This window comes from Myotis daubentonii, chromosome 5, assembly GCF_963259705.1.
Source record: "Myotis daubentonii chromosome 5, mMyoDau2.1, whole genome shotgun sequence".
Lineage (NCBI taxonomy): Eukaryota > Metazoa > Chordata > Mammalia > Chiroptera > Vespertilionidae > Myotis > Myotis daubentonii.
This window is the reverse complement of record NC_081844.1, coordinates 3,964,758-3,990,833: the sequence shown is the minus strand read 5'-3', so window position 1 is coordinate 3,990,833 and position 26,076 is coordinate 3,964,758. Positions and strand designations below refer to the sequence as shown.

Below are 26,076 nucleotides of genomic sequence, written 5' to 3'. Positions count from 1 at the left end.
TGGCTTGTCTTATGATACCTACTAACTTTACTAAAAACACCAAAACCAGACTGTGGCTGGCTGTACTGCTGTGATGGCGGGTTGCATTGTCCAGGCCTCCCTGCCATGGCCCCCACCGCCATGCAGGTCGCCATGCAGGTCGGGAAGAAAACCCATTAGGTCAGGTGATCTGGGAACAGTGTACCCTGGGAAGTGCAAGAACTAACCAGGGATTGGCACCATTTAAAAAAGTAGTTTCTCCTCCATTTAGATGTCGCTTAAGTAGTTCGCGGTAAAGTTGGGATTAGCTTGAAATGGGTGGGCTGCAGGGGGTGCACACTCTTTCCCTCTGTACATTGGACAACGTACTCCTCGGCCCCCCACGACTCCAACCCCCAGACAAGCAGGAGCAAACAGCCGCATCCCCGGGCTGTGGGAGGACCATGCTTCCCGGGCCCAGGAGCTGGAGCTGGGGGAGCTGGTTTGGGGGCGCCGGGCTGTGGCTGTGGCGGCCCATGGCGTTCTGCATCCCGGGAGTAAACCCCCGCCTGGATCTGGGGCTTTCGGAGGGGCAGACGCCGGGCGGTGCGGGCGGGGGCGGAGTCCCGGGGCAGCCGGGCAGAGGGCAGCGCGCCCGGGCGCGGGTCCGAGCCGCCTTGGGGCCAATCAGCGCGCGGCGCCCCGGCCCGCCCCGCCCCATCAGGCAGCACCGCCGCGGAGGCCGGGGCCGGGGCCGCCGGCGAGGAGGGGCCGAGCCGCGGGGGATCCTGGAATCGGCGGGAGGCGGGGATTCCGGGAGGAAGGCTCCATTTCCTCCTTCCCGCCGCGCCCCTCGCCCGCACCCCGAGCTCCCGGCGCCGCCCCCGCGGCGGGAGGATGCTGGGCATGTACGTGCCGGACAGGTTCTCCCTGAAGTCGTCCCGCGTGCAGGACGGGATGGGGCTCTACACGGCCCGCAGGGTCGCCAAGGTGGGTGCCCGCCGCGCCCCGCCTCCCCGCGCCCTCCGCGGGCCGAGCGCGCCGGCTCCTCCCCGGGGTCGCCGGGCCGGGTCCCGGGACGCAGGCCGGGTTCCGCGGGGCGGCCTGGCCCTCCGGCTCCGGCGGCAGCGCCACGTCAGAGCCGGCCACGCCCGCTGCCCGGCCTGGGGGCCGCACTGCCCGGCCCGCGGCGGGATGGCTGGCTCCCCGCAGGAAGCGTCCGGGCAACCTCCCCTCCGCACCGCGTCTCCGCGTCTCCGCGCTCGCTCGCCCGCGGGCGGGGGGCCCCACGCGCGCTCCGGCCCGCCCCCTCCTCGCCTCCTCCCGGAGGACCCGCCCCGCGCGCAGCCCACGCGGCCGAGTCCCGCTCAGCCCCCAGGGCGCTCGGCCTCCGGCGGGGCGGGGGGTGCCAACTGCAGGAGCCGCGCTCTCCGCCCCGGGTGCCCCCTGACCGGGTCTCTCCTGGCCAAGGCGCAGAGGCCAGTGCGCAGGGAGCGCGTCGCCCTGTGCCCAGGGGACCGGCCTGGGGGCGCCGAGGCTGAAAGCGGAGGCCTAGGAGGAGAGGACTGGAAAATTCCAAACCTTTGGGTTGGGCACAGTTGTGTCCTAGCGATTTCTGTAAAGTCGGCAGCCAGAGGCAGGGGTGAGGGGCCCCGGGGTACTGCAAGGCCCTGGTTAGGGAGCAGGTACTTGGTGCAGGGTGCCTGGTACCCACCCACGTGAGAAACTTGCCCCGCACGCTGCTCGGTGAGAACAGCGGTCATCCCGGAGGGAGAGGTGCAGGAGCAGAAGTTAACTGCAGGGTCTGCCTCCTGCCCGGGTGCCGAGTTAAGCTTCAAACCCATGGCTGCTGAGTCCAGAGCTCTGGGTCCTTCCAGATGGTTCCCTGCCAGCTTCCTAGCACCCCCACCCCACCCTCGACCCCCAGCCCTCCCCCTTAACAGATATGTTTAAAGATGGTGGTGTGGGCAGGAGCCGGCTTGTGTGGGTAAGGGATGCTATCGAGGGGCCCACAGGACGCAGCAGACACCAGGACGCATTCTCAGAGCAGAGATCTCCCCTCTCTCACCTGCTCTCAGGTGAAGGAGGGGGACCAGCCCTCAAAAGGCGTCCCTGACATGCCCTGTGCTGCCTCGGGGCACGGGTGGATCAGAGGAGCCCATGTTCACTCTCAGATGGGAGTTTGAGGACAGCTCAGAGGTGCCAGGAGCGAGAGGCTCACCTGGGTGGGAGGGCTGCTGCATAGATGCTTTTACCAAGCGGATGGATGTGAAATCAGCATCCTCTCAAAGCAGAGGTTGAAATTCTGCTTTAATCCTTCCTCTCAAGACAGAAAAATCCCCAAATGGCCTTTTCTTGAAGATCTCAGGCCCAAATGTGAATATTCACACATTATTTTGTTTAATGTTACGAAGAGTGACATACTAAAAAGTTGCACAGATATTAGAATTATTACATAAGTCCCTTTTTTTTGGCCTAATATTGTTTAGGTTGTTAGAAATAGCTGGCCCTGGCCGCTTTGGCTCAGTGGATAGAGCATCTGCCTGTGGACTGAAGGGTCCCTGGTCAAGGGCGTGTACCTCCCTTGCAGGCTCCATCCCCAGGGCGTGTGGGAGGCAACCAAACACATCAACGTTTCTTTCTCTCTGTGCCTCCCTCTCCCTTCCACTCTCTGAAAATCAATGGAAAAATATTCCCGGAGAGGATTAACAACAACAACAAAAGAAATAGCTGGTAAAAAAAAAAAAAAAAAAAAAAAAAAAAAAAAAAAGAAGAAGAACTAGCTCGTCAGTGTATTTTATTTTGATATATTTAATAAGTCCAGCTTATTTTTCCATGTAGTTGATTATTTGGATGTTTTATTGTTTGGGGTCATAGCATGAAAAGCTTCCAAATTATCAGGTCATTGCATTTGACCCTTGCATTTGACTAACCACACAGTGAATTTTCCTGGGTCCTGTAACTTCGCATGTAAAACAGATCTCCATCCAGTCACACCTAGAACGCTCCCCTGCATTTCAGGCGAATGTGCAGGTGTTTGCAGTAAATCCAAGTGACCTTCTGTGAGTGGCATAGATTCATGACGATCATCAGCTACTGAATCATGAGGCCGCTGAGCACAGGCAGGGGTGTGATGCCGGGGAGGACCGAGGAGTGGGCTCCCTCTGCCTTGCCTTCCGCAGGCTGAGGAGGGAAGTGAAGCTGGAATCGGATTTGGGGTGAGCGGTAAGGCCCCAGCTGCGTGTCCACCCATCTTCTCCCTGTTTGCATGTAGGGTCTGCATTCCCAGGTGTTCCCCACGTGCAGGCCTACCTCTGGCTATAACACCAGGGGTCAGAGAGGAGAGTTATCCCAGCAGTTGAATTAAGGGCCTTAATTTAAAGTTTTCATATTCTCTAGCCAGGCTTTGGAATAGCTCACTTAGAGAAGTATGTTTCGTAGAATACTGGTACCTCTGTTTTAGGAAATGATTGCAGTCCAGCCATCTGTTGATTTCACACTCAGAGACTCTAACCCAGCCCTGTTCTGAGAGTCTGAGGTTCGGGGATCTTGCTGGAGACTTGGGATTCCCTTACCAAGGGGACCCCGGAAGCCTGCTCTGCACCCACCTTTCTGTGCAGCGTGTCCTAGAGTGGGGTCCCCGCAGAGAATTCGAAGGCAAGGCTCCCCCTCCGTCCCAGGTGTTGCCTTGGTGATGGTCTGTTTTGCAGGCCTGCTGCCTCTCCTTGGGGTGTGGAGGGGCCAGATCCACGTAGTGAGGAGGAGGGCTCCCTCCCCTTCCCTGTTGTTGCCATAATGGGAATTGCACGAGGAGGGCCTCTGTAAGCCATGAATTGTTCTTGGAGAAACAAACCGTGGGCGAGAGTCTGTTGGGGAGCCCTTGATTGGGGCAAGGGGGGAGTATGCGCACTGCAAGGTGCTGGTGCTGGCAGGGGTAGAAGGGCACTTTCCACGCCGTGTGCCCCGGTGCCGAGTGGCATCGCAGCAGCACGGTTGAGTGCTTCGACGACGATAAGGTACCCAGGTCACCGAGTATTACGCAGATGGACACGAATACTAGTTATGCAAAGCTAACGCATTAATATACACGCAGTCAAGTTAAGCAACACACCCCCACGTTACATTTTCTTTATATCATGACCCTTTCCCCCTGCTGGCTTATGCAGTAGTCCCCCCCTTACCTTTGGGGGACATGGTCCAAGGCCCTGTGTGGAACCGGGGATAGCACAGAGCCCTATATATACTATGTCTTTTCCTACATACACACCTGTGATGAAGTGCAGTGGTACATTAGCACAGGGGGAGATGAACAACAAGGACTACTAATAAAATTGGGCAAAGGGATGAGCACGTCTCACTGATGGAGCAGGACTCCTGAGATTTCATCACACCCCTCAGCAGGGCCCCCGATTTAAAGCGGGGAATTGTTTATTTCTGGAATTTTCCATTTCATTATGTGGGCTGGTTGGCTGCGGGTAACCCAGACTGAGGAAAGCGAACCCAAGGGGAGGGGAACCACTGTGTCCTTAGTCAGTGCACAGCGGTGGTTGACATTATGCTCGAACCCAGCAAGTGGGAAACCATAGGTTGCTTCGAGCTCCCGGAGTGTGACTTCCTGGGAAGGTTGAAGGCGGGGGATCCGCCACTGCCGGCCTCCTGCCCTCTGGGGCCGGTGCAGGCGCAGGTTGTCCTCCCTCTGACCCTGCCAGCCATGCGGGCCTGCGCCAGGCTCGGATGCAGGTGAGCAGAGAGACCAGGTCTTGGTCCACAGGCGCTTGTTGTCCTGTGCGGGGAGAGAAACAAGTACGCAAGTAGCAGAGGGAAGCTCACCAGACAGTGGACACGTGTGTGTGTGTGTGTGTGTGTGGGGGGGGGTGATTTTGCCGGCACCATGAGGCTTTGTCTGCGCAGGGACATGGAAGCAGTTCCCATACGGTCCGACTAGTATGGCGACGGGCACGGGGTTGTGAGGTTGGGTGAGATGAGGCCATAGGACTTTTTTTTTTTTAAGAAAATGCTGCTGGCTCCTGGAGGCTCTGTGGGGGAGCGAATCTCATGGGGTCACATTATTATGATTAACACTGCCTTCATTATTTTTTTTTTATTTTTAAATTTATTTAAAAAACTGATTTTAGAGAGAGAGGAAGGGAGAGTGATATATAGAGAGAAACATCAATTAGAGAGAAACATTGATTGGCCACCTTCTGCACGCCCCCTACTGGGGATAGAGCCTGCAACCCAGGCATGTGCCCTGACAGGGAATCAAACCTGTGGCCTCTTGGTTCATGAGTCGATACTCAGCCACTGAGCCACACTGTCCAGGCAATACTGCCCTATTGAGCACTTGGCCTTTACTATTATTATCTCCTTCCTCAGTTGAGGAAATGGAGGCAGAGAGCTTGGCAGGTGACGCATTCAGTGTTGCCTGCGTGACACAGAGTAAGGGGTGCTGATTTCAGTGAGCCGCCTGGCTTTTGTGCTTTCCATTGGTTTGGATGGACTTGAGTGGTTTGCAGGGAGAATTGTTGGAAATTCTTGGAAATTGCGGGCAACCTGGAACTGCCCCATGCAATCACGTGTTGGGAGTATGGGCTCTCTGCTTGCCATGCCCTTGCACAGACTGTTCATTTTACTGCCCAGCAGCCTCTGGAGGCTTGTTACGACCCTCGATGTACAGACGACACACTTGCTCAGTCATTACTTCTTGTCTAAATGTTTGCAACGGTCCTGGGTTCACCTTTACGTTTGTCTCTGCTTTCCAGTGCGTTCTCCATTCTTCAACCCTTACCGGATCTTCAGTGCCGGGAGCCGGTCCATCCTTGCTGTTTCAAGGGACCTGGCATATATAGCATACGGTTCTTAATATGTTTGCTCCCCTTAGCGCTGTGTGTTTTAACCAAGGTCACCTCTCCGAGAAAGGTTGTTTCCCCAGGTAGGAATTTTTCCCTGAAGTCAGGGAGGGGATGAAACTCCTTAACTAAGTGCCAGGCGGGTAGTTAATCACTACAAACAATCATGCTTAAGCTACATAATCTTTACTCCCTGGACTGGAGATAAGAAACGCCCTAACCTTTGTAATAGAGATTGATAGGATTGAATCAACTGGTATAAATACAGATGTAACAAGACAGAAAGAGACAGAACTTAGAACACAGGGCTTGGAAGACAGGACCAAGAGAGACAGAGCCTAGGCACAGAACCTACACAGAGCATTCTCTAGAGACAGAAGAACTTCGCTGGCGAGAGCATGCCGGAGGGTCCTGGACAGGGACTGGCCTCGGAGCCTGGAGGCGGAGCCTGGCGAGAGAGCATGGCAGGGGATCCTGGACTGAACCTGACTGCGGAGATTGGCAGGAGAGCCTGACTAGAACCTGGTGACTGGACCTGCCTGGAGAACCTGGACAGAACCTGGCTGGAGATCCTAAGCAGAACCTCTCTGGAGATCCAGACCAGAACTTGGCTGGAGATCCTGGCTAGAGATCCTGGCTAGGCTGCTGATCAACTGAACACTGTCTCCATGTCATCCCTTCTTCGCCGACTCTGTCCACACCTTTGGGGAACCCCTGGACCCGCTGGGGTTGGACCCCAGCACTTCAGACACCCAGTTCTCTCCCTGTCTATAGAAGCCCTTTGGGCCGTCCCCCCAGGTTTCTGGTGGCTAATTCCACCGGAGGCAGGAGAGGGCATTGCTGAGGCCCCGGGACTTAGCCGCTGAGTGCGCACCAGGTGCGGGGCCCGCCCAGCTGGGGTCCCTCTGCTCCGCTCCCTTCCCTCACACCCCCTGCTTTTCTGCCTCGGGGGCTGCTGTGTCCATGAGTCCCCCCCCCCCCCCCTGCCCCGCCCCCGTCTCCCGCCACCCTGGGCCCTTCTCGGGCAGATGCAGGTTTTCAGAGCAAAACATGCTGACAGCACCGCGCGTTGTTTTCCCGTTACCGTGTCACAAAGTCTGACACGCTTAGTGGCTTAACACAACCCCAGTTTATCGTGCTGTGGTTCCCGAGAACATACGTGTAAAATGGGTGGGCAGGCTGATTCCTTCTCCACCCTCTGAAGAGAGCCCACCCCCCCTTACCATTGTCAGTTTCCTGGAGGCCGCCCTCTCCTTTGCTAGGGTCCCACATCCTCCAACCTGTGTCCTCTGTGAGGATCCCTGGGATTGGATTGGGCCTCACAGACACTCGGTGGCCTCCCGCCTCAGGACCCTAACTAATCACATCCCCAGAGTCCCTTTTCCACGCGAGGCCACATGCTCCCAGGCTCTCAGGAGAAGGACGTGGATATTCTGGGAGCTGGTAAGCATCCTACCACAGCTCCCAAGCATAGCGCGACCTTGCCTAGGCCACGGGGAACACTTTACCATGAGAGCTGGGGTGAGTCCCCACGTGCGGGTCCCAATCACATGTCCCCACCAGGGCCTGCCCACTGCAGGAGTGTCCCGCCTGATCTTCAGAGTGGTCCTGGCCGAGGGGGGCAGTGCTGGGGTTCACGCAGTGGAGCCTGGGTGCGCGGTCCTCTTGTAAAGAGGGAGACAGGTCTGGACTGAGAAGGAGGAGGAGATGCTGATGGTGTTCTCAGCCACGGTGCGCAGAAGACCTTCGGGAGCAAATTCAAGTGCCTGATCTCATGTTACAGATGAAGACACAGGAGCCAGAGCAGCCCTGCGCGGTCTGGCTGCGGACAGCTGCCCCTCTGCACCCAGGCCTCCAGCAGTACCTGCACCCTGTCCTTCAAACCAAGGCCACGCCTCTTCCAAAGCCTGCGCCCTGTCCGTCAAGCCAAGGCCACGCCTCCTGTAATACCTGCGCCCTGTCCTTCAAACCAAGGCCACGCCTCCTGTAATACCTGCACCCTGTCCTGCAAACCAAGGCCACGCCTCCTGTAATACCTGCGCCCTGTCCGTCAAGCCAAGGCCACGCCTCCTGTAATACCTGCGCCCTGTCCTGCAAACCAAGGCCACGCCTCCTGTAATACCTGCACCCTGTCCTTCAAACCAAGGCCACGCCTCCTGTAATACCTGCGCCCTGTCCGTCAAGCCAAGGCCACGCCTCCTGTAATACCTGCGCCCTGTCCTGCAAACCAAGGCCACGCCTCCTGTAATACCTGCGCCCTGTCCTTCAAGCCAAGGCCGCACCTCCTGTAATACCTGCACCCTGTCCTTCAAACCAAGGCCACGCCTCCTGTAATACCTGCGCCCTGTCCTTCAAACCAAGGCCACGCCTCCTGTAATACCTGCACCCTGTCCTGCAAACCAAGGCCACGCCTCCTGTAATACCTGCGCCCTGTCCTTCAAACCAAGGCCACGCCTCCTGTAATACCTGCACCCTGTCCTGAAAACCAAGGCCACGCCTCCTGTAATACCTGCACCCTGTCCTTCAAACCAAGGCCACGCCTCCTGTAATACCTGCGCCCTGGCCTGCAAACCAAGGCCACGCCTCCTGTAATACCTGCGCCCTGTCCTTCAAGCCAAGGCCACGCCTCCTGTAATACCTGCACCCTGGCCTGCAAACCAAGGCCACGCCTCCTGTAATACCTGCGCCCTGTCCTTCAAACCAAGGCCACGCCTCCTGTAATACCTGCGCCCTGTCCTTCAAGCCAAGGCCGCGCCTCCTGTAATACCTGCACCCTGTCCTTCAAACCAAGGCCACGCCTCCTGTAATACCTGCGCCCTGTCCTTCAAACCAAGGCCACGCCTCCTGTAATACCTGCACCCTGTCCTGCAAACCAAGGCCACGCCTCCTGTAATACCTGCGCCCTGTCCTTCAAACCAAGGCCACGCCTCCTGTAATACCTGCACCCTGTCCTGAAAACCAAGGCCACGCCTCCTGTAATACCTGCACCCTGTCCTTCAAACCAAGGCCACGCCTCCTGTAATACCTGCGCCCTGGCCTGCAAACCAAGGCCACGCCTCCTGTAATACCTGCGCCCTGTCCGTCAAGCCAAGGCCACGCCTCCTGTAATACCTGCGCCCTGTCCTTCAAACCAAGGCCACGCCTCCTGTAATACCTGCGCCCTGTCCTTCAAACCAAGGCCACGCCTCCTGTAATACCTGCGCCCTGTCCGTCAAGCCAAGGCCACGCCTCCTGTAATACCTGCGCCCTGCCCTGCAAACCAAGGCCACGCCTCCTGTAATACCTGCGCCCTGTCCTGCAAGCCAAGGCCACGTCTCCCCCAATACCTGCGCCCTGTCCTTCATGCCAAGGCCACGCCTCCCCCAATACTTACGCCCTGTCTTTCAAACCAAGGCCACGCCTCCCGCAATTCTGCGCCCTGTCTTTCAACCTTGATAAGGCCTTTGTGGTAGAGACGTGGTGGGGTAACATCCCAAGTAACAATACCTGACATAAAGGTTTACATTTGCGTCTTGGAAGATACAATAAGCTAAAAAGGCAAGTCGGATACGGTTCGAAAAGATGGGAAAGAGGAAACTTAAAAGGGAAAGTGAGTGGAAGCATAGAGAAAAAGCACGTAATATGCATAAATGTTAACACAGGACGAGGAGATGAGCTTCGAAGGTGACCCTGAAGAGACAGTGGGTGCAGGCCCCCTGAAGTGTTTGTTGTACTTCCTGGGGCTGATGGCCGTGGGGACACAGCCAGCAGGAGCGGGGTCACCGCCCACGCCCACGCCCACGCCCACGCCTGCACACGTGTGTCTCTTCTGTGCTCAGAGGTGGCGACTCCATCCAGTTTTGCATGTCCTGGGTTATGACGGCTTAAAAAAAAAATGTAACTAACCCACTTACACGAATGCTCCCTGAGAAACTTCATATCTTATTTGTGATTAATAACAGCTGCAGTTAATTCTTTAACAATTTCTTAGGGAGCCACTGGACTTGCTAGACACTGGGCTGGTTGCTAGTGACGAGGGTGAGTGACAGATGACATCCTGTTACTCAGCTTGTGTCCGAGCCCTGCAGCCAGCCTGCAAGGGGTGGCCCTCATCCTTGATTTATAGGCGAGGGAGCGGATCTTCAGGAGGGTTATGTCAGTAATAAGCAAATTAGTCAGAATTGGAACTCAGATCACCCCATATAGCCTTCTCACTACAACAAAACCCAGCACCTTCTCTACGCTGATAAAAGTGCAGTTTCTGTGCTCATACACCAATACAGACACCTCCAACTCTTGAAACATAACTTTCCCCAAGTGAGACAAGAGTAAACCCATTTAATCGTCCGGCATTTCGACTTCACGGTATCTGGTGGCAATTCCCTCAAGTGATCTCTTTTGCCTGGATATATTAGTATTCCTGTGCTGTGGCTGTGCCACACTTTGCGTTTGCTCAGGCCTTGCACACCTTTCCCACCAGGAGCTGCACCGACCGCTGGGAACACGCTAGTGGACAAATAGAAACGGGCTGCATGGAGCCTGCCTGCTGGGGAGGCAGACGGAGTCAGCATCAGGTGGATTCGTGCAGCGTTAAGGTGTGACCCGTGCCCCGGAGGAAAGGCGAAGCAGAGCTGGGTGTGGTCGACCTGCAGAGCGTGTGGGGGTCTAGGGCAGGTGTCTTATAAACGGGGTCTAGCCAGTGCTCCCCAAGAGGGGAGACCTGAGCAGTGACTTAAAGGATAGAGTAGCCAGGCCTATTTCTAGGGGCAGCGCCCTCGAGGCAGCAGCCAGAGCAAGGGCCCTGGATGGAGTCTGCCTGTTGAGTCCAGACGAGGGGAGCCGTGAGGCTGTGATGGGTGAGCCAGGTGCCGCGTCCGGGGCAGGAGGCCAGAGGGTCAGTGAAGGGAAGGGTGTGAGCCCTGGAGCCACATCTCAGACCTTCCAGGCCACAGTACAGACCCTGGCTTTACTGGGAGTGACCTGGGAGCCACTGCAGGCTCTGAGCGACGAGTGGCAGGCTCTGAGCTCATCAAGGGCCACTTGTCCGCTGTGGGGAATACTGGGGCCGGGCAAGCGTGTCACCTGGGAGACGGCAGGGTGCCTGCAACCGTCCACGTGAGAGGCGGTGGCTTAGATGGGGGCCATGCTGGGAGACAGCGGTGACAGAATACGCTGCTGGGATATGGGTGGAGGAAAGGGAAGGGTCACGGGCATCCAAGGACTTCAGCTGGAGAAATGGGAAGGGATGGCGTTGCCGCTCAGGAGGAGCAGGTGGTTTAGGGTTGGGTTAGGGCAGTGGTCGGCAAACTGCAGCCCCTTGAGTGTGGCTCTTCCACAAAATACCACGTGCGGGCGCGCGCGTACAGTGCGATTGAAACTTCGTGGCCACACTCAAGGGGCCAAAGAGCCTCATGTGGCTCGAGAGCCACGGTTTGCCGACCAACGGGTTAGGGAAACGGAGCTGCATGCAGGTCCCCATATTCTCAGAATCTCTCCTTCCTCACGTCTCCTGCACCGCCCACGTCCTACCATTTCATACAGGATGCATTTCTTAAAGAGCAATTCTGCTGCCTCCTGGGCCCTCTACCTCTTTGCTCTGACTGCCGCCGTATCCGCGGAGAGTGATGGAGACAACTGCAGGGGCCTCCGCCTCGCGGATCTCCTCCCCGTAGCGAGACGTTGGCAGGGCCTTTGCTGTCCCGTCACTGGCTCAGAACGTCAGAGCGGGAGACTGCCACCCTCCTGGCCCGGGAGCTGCTGTCGCCGGGCTCCCAGGCCCCTTCCAGGTGGAGAGCAAGCGGGGCCCCGGCTTCCCCGCTGTCCCCGCTCTCGCTGATGGGCTCCCATGGTTTCGCTCTCCTCCTTGGAAACGGGAAGGTAGCAGGTGTAGTTTCTCTACCTGGATGCATCGGTGCCCTGCACACGCGCAGCGTCCGGCTAAGGCAGTGGTTCTCAACCTTCCAATGCCGCGACCCTTTAATACAGTTCCTCCTGTTGTGGTGACCCCCAACCATAACATTATTTTCGTTGCTACTTCATAACTGTAATGTTGCTACTGTTATGAATTGTCATGTAAATATCTGATATGCAGGATGTATTTTTATTGTTACAAATTGAACATAATGAAAGCATAGTGATTAATCACAAAAACAATCTGTAATTATATATGTGTTTCCCGATGGTCTTAGGCGACCCCTGTGAAAGGGTCGTTTGACCCCCAAAGGGGTCACGACCCACAGGTTGAGAACCGCTGAGCTAAGGAGAATGGGTGGGTACAGGGAGGCGTCAGGCAGGGGAGGGAGACCGGCTGTTCTCAGAACTGCCCGGTGTGGAAGGCTGGTGGTGTTGCCGGGGAGAGGCGGGCCCAGGACCTAACGCTGGGATCCACTGTGTCCCAGGCGGGGACTCCGGCTCCTCTGTGAGAGCATCACCTCACATACAGACGGCCCAGCTGCGGGCGGGCTACCGATGCGTTTCGGCCGCACGGATATGTGTCTTACTTGCCGAGCCATTTCAGAGCACGCCACAGACTGAATGACAGTTTACTCCTCCGTATCTCAGCACCAGGGCGTGCTCCTGAATAGCCGAGGCCGTTTTCACACCCACAAAAGGAACAGCAATTTCTTGGTGTCCTCGGATGCCAGCCCCTACACGGATGACTCCAATGACCCCCAAAATGTTGCCCCCAGGCCCCATCACAGACCTCCTAGCCCCCTGGGTTATGTCTGTCACTCTCCTCACAGCCTCCCCGTCGCCGCTCTGTGCTCAGTCGCAGGGACTTCCGGGCAGACCGGGCTTGTTGTTGGTCAGGCTTTGCTGGCCCAGGGCTTCCTGTACCCGTCTCTCATCTCCCGCCTTTCTTCTCACCAGGAAGGCCGACAGGCGCTTTCACCTTTCCGTGTGTTCCACACACTGACTTTGTGCATTGAATGCTTCTGCCAGCCAGAGGTTGCTTTTGTTCCTTCCTTCCCTCCCTCCCTCCCTCCCTCCCTCCCTCCCTCCCTCCCTCCCTTCTTTCCCCTTCCTTCCTTCCTTCCTTCCTTCCTTCCCTCCCTCCTTCCTTCCTTCCTTCCTTCCTTCCCTCCCTCCCTCCTTCCTTCCTTCCTTCCTTCCTTCCTTCCTTCCTTCCTTCCTTCCTTCCTTCCTTCCTTCTTTCCCTCCCTCCCTCCCTCCCTCCCTCCCTCCCTCCCTCCCTCCCTTCTTTCCCCTTCCTTCCTTCCTTCCTTCCTTCCTTCCTTCCTTCCTTCCTTCCTTCCTTCCCTCCCTCCCTCCCTCCCTTCCTCCTTCCCTCCCTCCCTCCCTCCCTCCCCCCCTCCCTCCTTTCTTTCTCCTTCCTTCCTTCCTTCCTTCCCTCCTTCCTTCCTCCTTCCTTTCTCCTTCCTTCTTTCCTTCCTTCCTTCCTTCCTTCCTTCCTTCCTTCCTTCCCTCCCTCCCTCCCTCCCTTCCTCCTTCCCCCCCTTCCTCCCTCCCTCCCTCCCTCCCTTCTTTCTCCTTTCTTTCTCCTTCCTTCCTTCCTTCCCTCCCTCCCTTCCTCCTTTCTTTCTCCTTCCTTCTTTCCTTCCTTCCTTCCTTCCCTCCTTCCTTCCTTCCTTCCTTCCCTCCCTCCCTCCCTCCCTTCCTCCTTCCCTCCCTTCCTCCCTCCCTCCCTCCCTCCCTTCTTTCTCCTTCCTTCCTTCCTTCCCTCCTTCCTTCCTCCTTTATTTCTCTTCCCTCACTTCCTCCCTCCCTCCCTCCCTCCCTCCCTCCCTCCCTCCCTCCCTCCCTCCCTTCTTTCTCCTTCCTTCTTTCCTTCCTTCCTTCCTTCCTTCCTTCCTTCCCTCCCTCCCTCCCTTCCTCCTTCCCTCCCTCCCTCCCTCCCTTCCTCCTTTCTTTCTCCTTCCTTCCTTCCTTCCCTCCTTCCTTCCTCCTTTCTTTCTCCTCCCTCCCTCCCTCCCTCCCTCTCTCCCTCCCTCCCTTCTTTCTCCTTCCTTCCTTCCTTCCTTCCTTCCTTCCTTCCTTCCTTCCTTCCTTCCTTCCTTCCTTCCTTCTTTCCCTCCTCCTTCCTTCCTTCCTTCCCTCCCTCCCTCCCTCCCTCCCTCCCTCCCTCCCTCCCTCCTTCCTTCCTTCCTTCCTTTTGTTAATCCTCACCCAATGACATAATTCCATTGATTTTTAAAGAGAGTGGAAGAGAGAGGGAAAGACAGAGAGAAACAGCTGGTTGCCTCCTACATGAGCCCCGGCCAGGGCCCGCGCCGGGGAGGAGCCTTGACTGGACTCGAACCCGAGACCCTTCAGTCCGCAGGTAGATGCTCTATCCACTGAGCCTAATTGCTAGAGCCAGAAGTGGCCTCCTTCATTGCAGTACATGGTGCAGCGTTAGTCGTGGGACAGGAGAGATGCAGGAAGCAAATGCCTCCCTCTCACGTGTTTTATCCTCGAGTGTTATCCACGTGCCCATCCTAGGCAGCGTGATCCCGGGTGCGGGTGAGAGACAGGAGGAGACGAGGTCTGAGCATGCTCCCTCGACCTTCGCCCCGGAGGAGCCTGGAGAGTCGGCCAGCACCCGTCCCGTGCGTGGCAGACAGCGGGCATGGAGGGCAGGAGGGCTGACGTCCGCTCCCCTGCAGCAGGTGCGTCCTCTCGCACGGCAAGGACCGCAGCACTGTGCTCACGTGACTGTCCTATTGTAAAGACACTTTGTGCTTAGCCAGGAGTCTGTGAGCTGACACTACGGGTGGATGTCTGTTCCGCGGCCCACCTTTAGCCCAATGGTGGTAGCATCCATTGATAATCCTCCCTCAGTTATATGATTAGGAATTTCTAAATGGTGACTTCACTCCCATACCCCCCCCCCCCCCGTGTCCTGGTAGGCTGGCATCCTCTATGGCGAAGCGCTCCCCTCGTCCTTGCTGCCCTCTGGTCCCCGGCCCTGCGGTTGTTACAGAGAAACTAGGACAAACGCCTCGTTCTTTCTTTGATCCTGTTCGTAAGTTGTTTTCCTCTAATGATGTCAAAGGAGGTTCTTTGAAAAACAAACTTTTCTTCTTCCTCTGACAACCATTATGGACGTAAGAGCTGGCTAATGTGTTTCAGTCCATTACCCTCCTGGTCTCCGATTCTCACGCTGCTGTCGATTTGGCCTGCGGGAGCTCGTGCTAATGGAACTAGAGCTAGAAGAGATCGTAGAGATCGGCTACTCCAGATCCCCAAGTGTGACAGCTGGGGAAACGGGAGCTCAGAAGCGCGTGATGCCGTGATGTGTCGCAGCTGGTTAGTGCAGACGGGGGCTGGGGTTCGGGCCTCCTGAAGCCTCAGATGGTGGGCCCTACCAGGCTAAGAGGGTAGATCTGCAGTACGTCTTGCTTTCAACTTCTTACTAGTTCTGTGAAGCTAATTAACAGAAGGTGGCCCACATGTTTGCAATCATACATTTCTTGTTTATGAAAAGTTATTGTCCAGCCCGGTGGGTGGCGAATTGAATGGCTTCATGATCTGCTTTTTTCAGCAACCGCAGAGCAGCATTGTGTAGCTGGGCACTGGGCGGGCACTGGGCGGGGCCGAGGGCCAGCGTGACGTGGACAGTGTGGTGTCTGTAGGTGGGATTTGTCCTGCGGTCACCTTGTGCCGGACCTGCACACAGTTCTGAAAAGCTGGAATTCATTTCCAAGATAGGAAAGTAGGGGTTTCCCGTGCGCACTTGGGTTGCCAGCTTCCCTGAAATGTTTGGGCTCTCCGGCTGCAGTGGGTCCCGCGGCGATGCGGCCACATTGAACCCGTGGAAACACTGCCCGAGCAGGCGTGCCCTGCCCACACCTCCTGGCCACTCCCGACCTGGCCTTGCTATTTGTTGGCGGATGTCCGATGTCGCTTCCTGCCCCTTGTAAGCCTTGGAGATCGTGGCCCTTGAGATCCTTAGAAGCGGAGAATTCTGGGAGGGCTCCTGCCGTGACACCCCAGACCGAAGCCATGTCAGTAACGCAGGCCCACGGGCAGGGGTAGGGCTGGCGTCCTCCTGCGGCTCCTGGGACATCTCCCCGCTTAGTCACGGAGGGTGAGCCAACGATGACAAGGCAGCTGGGAAAGTTTGCAAATTTTCAAAAAACTAGTTTGAGACATTGGTTTCCTGCCTGTCGTTAATTATGAACCTTATATTATGTGTTTAATAATTATACACACACACACACACACACACACACACACCTCAGTAGAACAGACTAATTTGGGTGAGGGAGTGTCTGTTAAAGCCGAAAATTTGTTCTATAATAAAGTAGGTTTTCCGAATATGTGTGTAAAAAAAATTGACAAATTCGTTATTTACGTGTTTTTACTTATGTAGGCACGTTTGTGTAATTAAAATTAAGTATGTACGAAAAGTTTAATTTCATAGAAAATTTGACAATTTCATATGTTTCAAATAAAAGAAGAAATAATTACATATAATATATGTATAGGATGTGGCCTGAATCTTCCTCTCACAGGTGTGCCACCCACACTGGTTTGGAGCCCACGAGATGGAAGGGGCTTCCCTGAGGTTAGAGTTTCCGTGGGAGAGGCAGGTGACTAGAGCAGTGTGTACAATCTATACTAATAAAAGGGTAATACGCTAATTAGACCGGGTTGACCTGTCATCTTCTGGACGTCTGACTTCCTTCCGGACAAAGCCATGGTGGTGAGGGCCAAAGCAGAGGGAGTTAAGGACGATTAGGCTGGCAGGGGAGGGCAGTTGGGGGCGAGATCAGGCAGGCAGGCAGAGGCAGTTAGGGGTGATTAGGCAGGCAGGCAGAGGCAGTTAGGGGCAATTAGGCAGGCAGGCAGAGAGGTTAGGGGCAATCAGGCAGGCAGAGGTAGTTAGGGGCAATCAGGCAGGCAGGCAGAGGGGTTAGGGGTGATCAGGCAGGCAGGCAGGTGAGCCGTTAGGAGCCAGCGGTCCCAGATTGTGAGAGGGATGTCCGACTGCCAGTTTATCGGCCTAAACCGGCAGGAGGACTTCCCCCAAGGGGTCCCTGATTGGAGAGGGTGCAGGCTGGACTGAGGGACCTCCCCACCCCTCCACCCCGTGCATGAATTTCATGCACTGAGCCACTAGTAGCATCATAATGGCAAAGTGCTGCCTGCACGTGGGAGCCACAGTGAACAAAGTTGGAGGGCTGGTTAGGGGGTGTGTCAGCGTGAGAGTGGGCCTGTGAGGATAAATCTCCACCTGAAGCCAGACATCGCTGTTTTTATCACCTGCCGTGTTTCTCACCACCAGAGCTATGTAGGATTACCAGTTGGCTGTTCACAGTTTGTAATCTTGCAGCCACAGAAACTCAAGTGTTTTTGATCAGATTATTCTCATGCCCTCACACGTGTGTTTCGAAGGCCATCTCATCTCATCCAGAGCTCAGGTTCCCATAAATTTGCCTCCTCGATGTATGTTTTTATGTCCGTGTTTTTTTTTTTTTTTAAACTGGGGTGGCGGCCTACTGGTGAGTTGTGAAATTAAGTTATTGGGTCAAAACTAGTATTTTAACACAAGTGACTAAAACAGAGGAGACGATGTGAGCGTGCTTTGTGCAGAGCAAGGGTAGTATTGAGTCACGAGATTCCTGTTTTAGTTTTATACGTGTGTGTTTCCGTGTGTACATGCGCGTTTGCTCGGCTGAGATGCACAGTGTATTTCCTACTCTGGTTTGAGGAAAACAGTGGGGAGCTGCATTTCTCGCATTCGGGTTAAGGCAGGTGACTGTTCACTCTTAGCAGCGCGGCTCTCACGTCAGAGTTCTGCTTCCCGTTGGGAATATTCAAAGCTGCCAGTCCTTTAAGGCCTGTGTCAGAGCAGAGCGGAGCGGAGCCCTGCACGGCCCTGGTGCTCTGAATGGCTGTGAGTCCGTGCGTCCTTCTAAACGCTCCCGTTCTGCGACGCCAAGCACAGGGCGGGTTCCTTCTCGAACCAGCTCCTTACAGCAAACTCCATCCAGGCAGGCAGCCGGACACCAGCTGGTGAGTGCACGTCTTTCTCACATGGTGGCATCAGCCTCTGTACCCACACCTGTTATCCGAGCAGCCACACGCTGCCCCCGAAACAAACCACCTTACACTGTAGTGGTACCTGAGCTCCCCGGCTCAGCAGCTTCTCCCGTCTCCCCTGCTCCGCACACAGGCTGGGTAACAGGGCAGCTGTCCCTGAGCTCTCTGTGAGCTCCTAGCCTTACAGTCCCAGCTCTCAGCTCCGTCTCAGCTCTCCAGCCTCCTGCACACACAGGAGCTACCTTCTCTGTGTCCCTGCCGCCTCTCCCTCTCTGAGCTCTCTCTAGCCCTGTTCAGCGGCTCTCTCTAGCAGACTTCTTCACACACACTTGGTCAGTATCCCGAACGTTATTTCAGGGTTACGGAAGGCTGGCTGCCAACAGTGGCCTCAGGCGTTCGGGTTACAGAAGGGCACAGTGTACCGTGTGCCCTTGCGCCTGCTCTTGGTGTCTTGGCCTGATTCAGATTCCCAGAGGCTGGTAAGGGCTCCCGGGCTCAGGGCAGCCTGGACCAGCTGGTGCACTCTGAACAGCGTCCCCCCAGCATGGCTTTGGGTTTCCTTCCTCTGCAGTCTTTTGTGGAACTGATGGATTCACCGTTTTCCCTCCTAATTCGCGCTGACCGTCCTGGGTAGACCAGTTGCCCTGGAAAGTGTGTGCACGTATGGTCACCTGCAATGGTGGTTAAAGGCTGAGCACGTGACCGAGGGGAAGGCACAGTTGCACCACGTGGGTTAACACCAAACCCTCACACTTATTACCAGAACACTCCTCTAGTTCAGCCTGTCGTCCTGAGTGGCTTCATCCTCAGTGTCGCCATTCAGTGCCATGGTCACTTGCTGAGTGACCGCCGTGAGCAGGCCCCGGGCGGGCGGGGTGGTGGCCTGGGGACGGCCCAGCGCCTGAGCCCTCCACTGGGGACAGGCCGCTGCCCCCAGTCCTGGCTCTGGCCGCTGCGAGGTGACTGCCCGTGGCAAGCGAGTGATGAAAGCCCTTGGCGTCCGGTTTCCTTCCTTGCTACCTGGGACGTTCTCACAGAGGCCTGGCTGGCGTGTGGCACATAGCGGTTCAGTAAAGGCCAGCTTCCCTCCCGGTACAGCTCTTCTTAACCGCCCCTCCGGCCGGGTGAGGTCCCCAGGCAGGCCAGAACGATTCCCTGTTACAGAAGCGCCTTTGGGGCTGTGTCCGCCGAGGGGCGAGGCTGTGTGTCCAGTGTCCGCCTGGGGCGGTCCGCGACGCCCGGAGGCTCCCAGCCTCTCTGCGCTGCTCCTCGCACCCTGGACCCAGCCCGCCTGCTGCGATGAGGAGCCGTGTCGCTGTTCGTGGACCCTGTGCTGGGCCGGGCCCTTTGCTTCGCCTGTAGCATGAGGGCTGGTCAGCTGTTGGGCCCCTTTAAGCCTTAGCAGTCTGCTCTCCCCAGGGCTGACCTTCCTGCTGTTCGTTTAGCCATTTGTCTCCTGGAAACATTGCTTTGGGGCTTATTTCCCCGAAGCTGCTCGCCACACGTCTCCCTGGAGAGTTGGGTGGCTGCTTCGTCCTCCAGCCCCGCGGGAAGGGAAGGTCCTGCTGGAGACGGGAGGGCGCCCGGGCTGTTTCCGCCGGCACACATCTCTGCAGCATGTCCGGCAGCAGATTGCCCCCCACACCACCCCCATCGCCACTCCCTGCTTCTTCCCTTCGAGAGAAAAGGGCCACCACCTGTTGGCCTGCCTCCCAGGTCCCCCACGGCCCTCTGCAGCCACTCCTGGTGCCCCAGGCTCTCACCCGGCGCTGGTCACAGTGCAGCCCCGGGCCCCCCTCCCAGAGCCTGTGATTAAGGAGCCCAGGACCCTGGTGCTGAGATCCCCACGCAGAGGGCCTGCAGGCGGGCACTGGGGACCCTCACCCAGGTGGGCTGCAGGCAGGCACCGGCATCTTCACCTATGGGGAACTGCAGGCAGGACCCTCACCCAGAGGGGCTGCAGGCAGGACCCTCACCCAGGGGGGCTGCAGGCAGGCACCGGCATCCTCACCTATGGGGAGCTGCAGGTAGGACCCTCACCCAGGGAGCTGCAGGCGGGACCCTCACCCAGGGAGCTGCAGGCAGGACCCTCACCCAGGGAGCTGCGGGCAGGACCCTCACCCAGGGGGGGCTCCAGGCGGGCACCTGGTCCCTAGTTTCCGCTGTGCCCTTGCCTGTTTGAAGGTTGGCAGGAGAATTTAAATTTTATTTGTGAAGTCTTCCTCCGAGCGTGGGAAGCCTGCTTCTCCCTTCGTCATAGCTGGGCTGGTGTGTGATTTTTATGGGAACCAGGTGATTTCGGCCTGGTGGGCTTGTCTCTCACGCCAGGCGGAACCCAGGGCTCCTCGTTCCAGGACCACTCGCCAGAGGCAGGGCCTCACCCCCCTGGGGGTGTGAATGTTACGCAGTTTAACCCTTTGAGCTTGGCCCCTGTATCTTGGACTCAGGAGCTGAGGCTGAGAACCGATGAAGTTGGATTTTTAATGTTCTGTGTTGTATAAATCAGTTAATATTTTAAATGTGTCTCCATCCTGGGGCGTGAAGTTTGCAGAGGAAAACGTTTCTTCCCCAAGGGGAATGATAGCTTATTGTAAGGAACTGGCTGTTGCACTAATGCCTGTCCCATGTAACCCGCTGCAGGGCGAGAAGTTCGGGCCGTTCGCCGGGGAGAAGAGGAGGCCGGAGGAGCTGGATGAGCACATGGACTACAGGCTCATGTGGGAGGTGAGGGCGAGCGCTGCTTTAAACCTTTAAAGTGTGTGTCTCTTATACTATGAGTGCATTTACAATACATGTTGGTTCCAGGGGACTCTCCAAGTATTGCAATGTTACAATTGTAAGGAAGCGGAGGAACTTGAAAGTGCAGCGTTTAAAGATAAGTACGGTTGACATACCTTCCTAGACGATTCTAGAACTCTGAAGTTTATGTAGCTCCTCCCTGGAAAAGGAATTTCCCAGCATAACGGTGTTTGGGTGTCAAAATAAGCCCTCGCTGGGACCGGATTTAGATTTGAGATTTGATTTCTGTCCGTGGAATTACATTTCCTTTACCTTTACTTCCCAGCTGCAGGCCTAGTGGCTTAGAGACCAACTCTGAGCTCCACGTTGGAATGAAAATACCACCTTAAAACATACCGTCTGTCCTTGCCCTGACTGGTTGGGCTCAGTGGACAGAGCATCGGGCCAAGGACAGAAAGGTCCTGGGTTCGATTCCAGTCAAGGGCATGTTCCTTGGTTACAGGCTTGACCCCCGGTAGGCGGTGTACAAGAGGCAGCTGATCAATGTTTCTAACTCTCTATCCCTCTCCCTTACTCTCTGTAAAAAATCAATAAAAATATATTTTAAAAAAAACAACAAAAAAACGTACCGTCCTTTGATAACATGATACTTGCATCTGTCTCAACACGAGGACATTGGGATGAAACCGCACTTTCACCAGGTGCTGCCCTTTCCTCCTCCTCAGAGGTGTGGTCCTGTGAGGGTCCAGCAGTCAGGCTGTGGGCATTTCAGAAGCTTGGCGTTCGTTGATTTTTCTAGATCTTCCCCTGAAAGCTGTGTTTGACCCCTGAGGCTGTGGAGTTAGCAGGGCAGTCAGGCATTACTGTGAAATGCAGAATTTCCACGCATTAGAGCTTTACTTATGTTTGCCAGCAGAAAAGATTTCATGGCTCTGGCTCAATAACATATTTTCAAAAATATAGCTACCACAATACATGATTACAAGCTTTGCAGGTGTTTTTGTAAGAACTGTTAACCTCCTAGCATTATAGTAAATTATTATTTCAGAGTAAATGGATATACCAGACGCACTGAGGCCCCTTATGTAATTGGGCTTTAAAAACAATGAATATAGATTTTGGGGGGAACTTCCTTCCCAACCCCCCATCTCCACTTCACTTACACACGGGGGCGTCTTCTAATTAAGAGCTCCCCTCTCCTTGCTTCGAACCAGGTGGGAGCCGGGTGGAGCCTGAAGTGTCTGCCTCATTAACAGCCAGGCAGGAACCCTTCCTTCACGGCCCCAGAAAAGCCGGACCTAGGATCCCGGTGACAGGGGTCCTAGGCTGGATGTGGACTTTATACTCTGCTTCCTAAATCTCGACCTTTGTCCCCCGTGTGGCAGGAGTTGGGCCTGCAAGGTAGAATCTGAATGTGTGTGTCCATCAGCTGCATGGGGGGCGCCAGGGAGCCTGGACAGGGGCAGGGTCCAGCCCGCGGAGAGGCTCACCTGCGAGGTGGCGGGGAGGCGGGCACAGGACAGTGGCTGGCAGAGTTTCAACACGGAGCTGAAAGGAGCTGGAAGGGGCGGGACCCAAAGGACATCACTCTAATTCCTCGCGCTTAGAGGAGAAAGTGGGGGCACAGAGAGAGAGGCGGGAGCTCTTGACCGAGAACACGAACATGGAGGACTCGAGCTTCTTTGCTCATCCTGAGAGATGAGGCTGCTGCTTGGAATTCCTTCCGAAGCCAAACCAGGCCCGGGGAGTGAGGCGTGGCTGCAGACGGGGCATTAGAGTCGTGCTTTGGGTGGATTCTGACACGGATGTGATTAGCCCAGGGCCAGGAATTACCGAGGTGGCTTTGAAGCGGGAGGTAGGACCGGAGGGCTTGTCCTGCCAGATATCAGGGCTCCTTATAAATGGATCCTGGGTGGATTCTAGCTTAACCCTTCGGTATGGGCACGGGGAGAGGCAGGTAGCCTTGCTTTTGGCAAAGATGCCCTTAGCACCGTGGTGGGGAGAGGAGGTGCTGACAGTGACAGGGTTGGCTGAGGATGCTATCCTGCGGCTGAAATGCATCCTGGCCCCTGACTCACAGCGTGTGTAGAAAATCCACGTGAGACCACTGCAGGGGGAAGCACGCCAGGTAGACACAGTACACCTTCGGAAGAAAGTTAGGACCCTTCATGATCTCAGAGCAGGTGGAGGTCCTTAACTCGGAAGCAGTAGCAGTGTAAGGGGAAAAGGGCCACTTGGAGGCTAGTCAAGTGAGGAACTGGGGATCGGAGGGCACAATGACGAGAACGAAGCAGCAGGAAAAGGGGGGGGGGGAGAGCCTTCGAAGGCATTTGTCTGCCAAAGTATTTGTGTCCAGAATATATTAAGAAACTACAAACTGATTTCAAGATTAAAAAAAAAACGGGCAAAAACACTTGAACAGGCACGTCACACAAGAAGATGCCCAAATGGCCAGTGCACCCGAGAGATGGCCAAGTTCATTGCCCTCTGGGAATCGCAAACCAGCAGCAGGAGGGAGTCACTGAGCGCATGTCATCTGGAGCCTGAGGGAGGTGGTGGGTGCGGACAGAGGTGGTGGGTGCGGAGGTGGTGGGTGCGTGCCTGGAGGAGAGCCCTGTGTCTCGGTGCGGAGAGAGGCCCAGGAGGCAGGGGTCTGCAGGGCGCCCGGCAGGGCGGGGCTGTTCTGTGGTCCAGGAGTGGTTGTGTGGTGGCTGGCTCGGCCTTCGCAGTGGGGCTGGTGAGAAGTGGCCGGCTTCTGGCTGTAAGTTGTTGGCGGTAACTCACACCCATGGGGCTTGCTGATACGTTGTGTGTTGAGAGAGAAAAGTCTAGAATGACTTTGAAATGTTTGGCCTGAGCCACCTGGGTGGCAGGTGGTGACACACCTGAGGTAGGGCATTTGGGGGAGCGAGGGAAGGGGTGGGACGATGGGGTGGGTGCTGCGCTGGGAACTTGTGAGGAGAGGGCGTTACGCTAATCTGCACTGCGAGGTGTCTACAACATAAACTTAGTTGGATGAAAGTGCAGTTTGCACTTTAAACACTTAGCGTTCAAGAAACATACTGATGACATGTATGCTATTTTCAGCACCTTTGCTGGGAAAATGTAAAATGTGAAGGTTGCAGAAGGAAATGGCTTATGGCTTCCCCGAGCGTTACTCCCCTGGGATTTCCTGCTCTGCACACGTTTCTTTGCCCTGAAGATGGTGATTGACTGAAGGCGGGTTTTCCGAGAAGCCGGAGGGCTGGCTATTAAAGTGGACGTTTTGTTTAGATGTTTTCTCTCTCTTCGCAGTGGTTCTGCGCTCACAGCTGGCCTGCTGCTGGGGCACTTGATTCAGCACCAGGTTTCCAATGTGTTTTCGTTTTGGAGGAAAATGTTTTCAATTGTTTAAAATCTTTTATTTTCCTTGATTGTTTATGGAAGTCTTTTTAGGTGTTTGGAACAAAGAATTGTCTTCCCCAAATGTTTTTCTTTTGCAGACGATAGCGTTTTGTTTTAGGTTCCAAATGGAACCACTTAGCCACCCGTGGGCAGATGCCACCCAGGAAGCCCGGTGGAATGCTGGGAACCCCAAACCAGCGCCGTGGCCGTTGCTCCGCCCCTGGTCTGCTCCTGGGGGGGGGGGGAGGCCAGCAGTGGGTGTGGCGTGTCCTCCGAAAGTTCTGCGTGGGCTTTGTGGCTGCCTTTCTGCTTTGCACAGGAGGGCTCCTCGCTCAGCATGCCAGCCAACTCCTGGTCAATCCACCGAACCCGACCTAGGATTAGGAGAGGCCTGGAATCCAGGCCAAGAAGTTGGTTAAAAAAACAAGAAACAGCGATATCTGCATTGCTGGAAAGCTCTCACCGTCACGGTGGTGGTTCTGATCACAACCGACTGCGATAGGAGTTTTATCAATAGATGCATTTGGCTCAAAAGACAAGTGCATCTCACTTTAGAAAACGAGGAGTGTGTCGAATAGAGGGCTTCGCTAGCATGGCCTCAGGGATGGCGACTAATCAGTGTGACGGTGTTCCCCGCGTTCCTTCCACCCGTTTGCTTTGCTGACTTGGTGGCGGCGTCTTCCTCCAGCTGTGGCGGCTGTGGGGCGGGGTGCAGACGAGGTCGTGTTCATGGGGGTGAGGAGTTCTCGTCCTCTCGCACATCCCCTCAGATACGGGGGTGGAGGCCTGGGGGGGTCACGGCTGTGCGCGTGCACGGTAATAGAGTCACTAGTAGAAGGCAAGCGTGTTCTGTCTGGCACACGCACCTGTCCGCCTGCTGTGCCCGCCCTGCACCTCACTCACCTCACCATCGAGAACTGGCAGGCGGCCTGGAGCTGGGGGGTCAGCTCTGAGGGGAGCGCGGCCGTGGGAGCACGTTTGTTCTCGAGGAAGGAGGAGGGGCGTCTGCTCCCCGCAGCGTCCCCGTGAGGATGACACACATGTTCCGTGTTCTGTCAGCAACCACTGTCTCGGACGCTCACTCCGTCCTGACGCCGTGTCAGGTGCGGGTTCACCTGAGACACCCGCCGGCAGGGGAGGCGGGGCTCAGTGTCTGGGGGGCCAGCGTCGGCGTCGCGGTGTTCCCCTGTCCCCGGGGTTCCCATCGGGAGCCTGGAGAGCACACTTGGCCCAGGTCTGTTTGCTGGCGGAACCTCCTAGAAGAGCAGCGCTGGGCGAGGGTCTCCCCAGGGCGGGGCAGGCACTGCGGGTGGAGAGAGCAGCGGAGGGAGGGAGGGAGGCACCGGTGCAGGGGGACCCGGGCCTCGGCTGCGCTGTTATGTTTCAGACCCTCATCTTTCATCACACATCACGCGTGACGCCGTATGATGGGAACAATGGGAGCAGCAGGCGTGGGGTTGCAGGCCCGCGTGCTCTCTGACAGGCGCCCCTGTGCATTGCCCTGCGTTCTGAAGGCAGCCGGGAGGACACGCTTTATGTTTGTCTTATTTCAACGTACGCGGGGTGGATGTTGCTTACCTGGCTGCGGTCACGGAGAGCCTCCTCTCCTCTCTGAGTTCACGCATGAGCGTCGCCGGTGTGAGTTTTGTAGCCGCCTTCCTGAGCTGTCATCCGCGCCCTGTGCGGTGCAGGCTTTGCATGTACGGGTATAAGGCAGTGGTGTGCCGCCTGCTCCTAGAATGTGAGGCATCGCCACTCATTTGAGAGTCTTTTCATCACTCAGCATAGAAGCCCTGTCCCTACTGGCACTGGCTTTTGAATATTTTATGTAAATATTACATTGTCATAAAATAGCTCATGTGCGATTACATTTTAAAGAGCCATGCTTCTCTGAGTACTTTCGAACACAGCATTCCCATCTTGCCCTTTGAGCACTCACTGTGGCTCTGTGTTCCCACGTGGCCAGTGTTCTCCTGGATGCTGGGGTGGGCCATGCTCACCTGACCTGGCCCAGGACCTCGCCGGCCCTCCCCACTGCTCAGCACGGCGCCCAGGCCTGCAGCTCACAGTCCTTCCCGTCTTTGTTTCCGTCTGTTTTCTGTGTTGGCCTGGTTTACGCCTTGGCTTCCAGGGTGGCCCGAGCCAGGGCCCTGGGTGGGCTGGCAGGAGAAGACTGACC

At 56.2% G+C, this 26,076-nt stretch overlaps 1 protein-coding gene across 1 annotated transcript in view; it reads left to right on the top strand.

The window, feature by feature from the left end:
• Positions 1–687: 687 nt before the first annotated feature.
• Positions 688–26,076, top strand: part of PRDM5 (PR/SET domain 5) — a 109,583-nt gene continuing 84,194 nt past the window's right edge. Inside the window, exons 1-2 of the mRNA XM_059695587.1 lie at positions 688–948; positions 20,415–20,498. Of these exons, the coding sequence (XP_059551570.1) occupies positions 856–948; positions 20,415–20,498 (177 nt within the window). The 5' untranslated portion in view covers positions 688–855. The remainder of the gene's footprint in view (positions 949–20,414; positions 20,499–26,076) is intronic.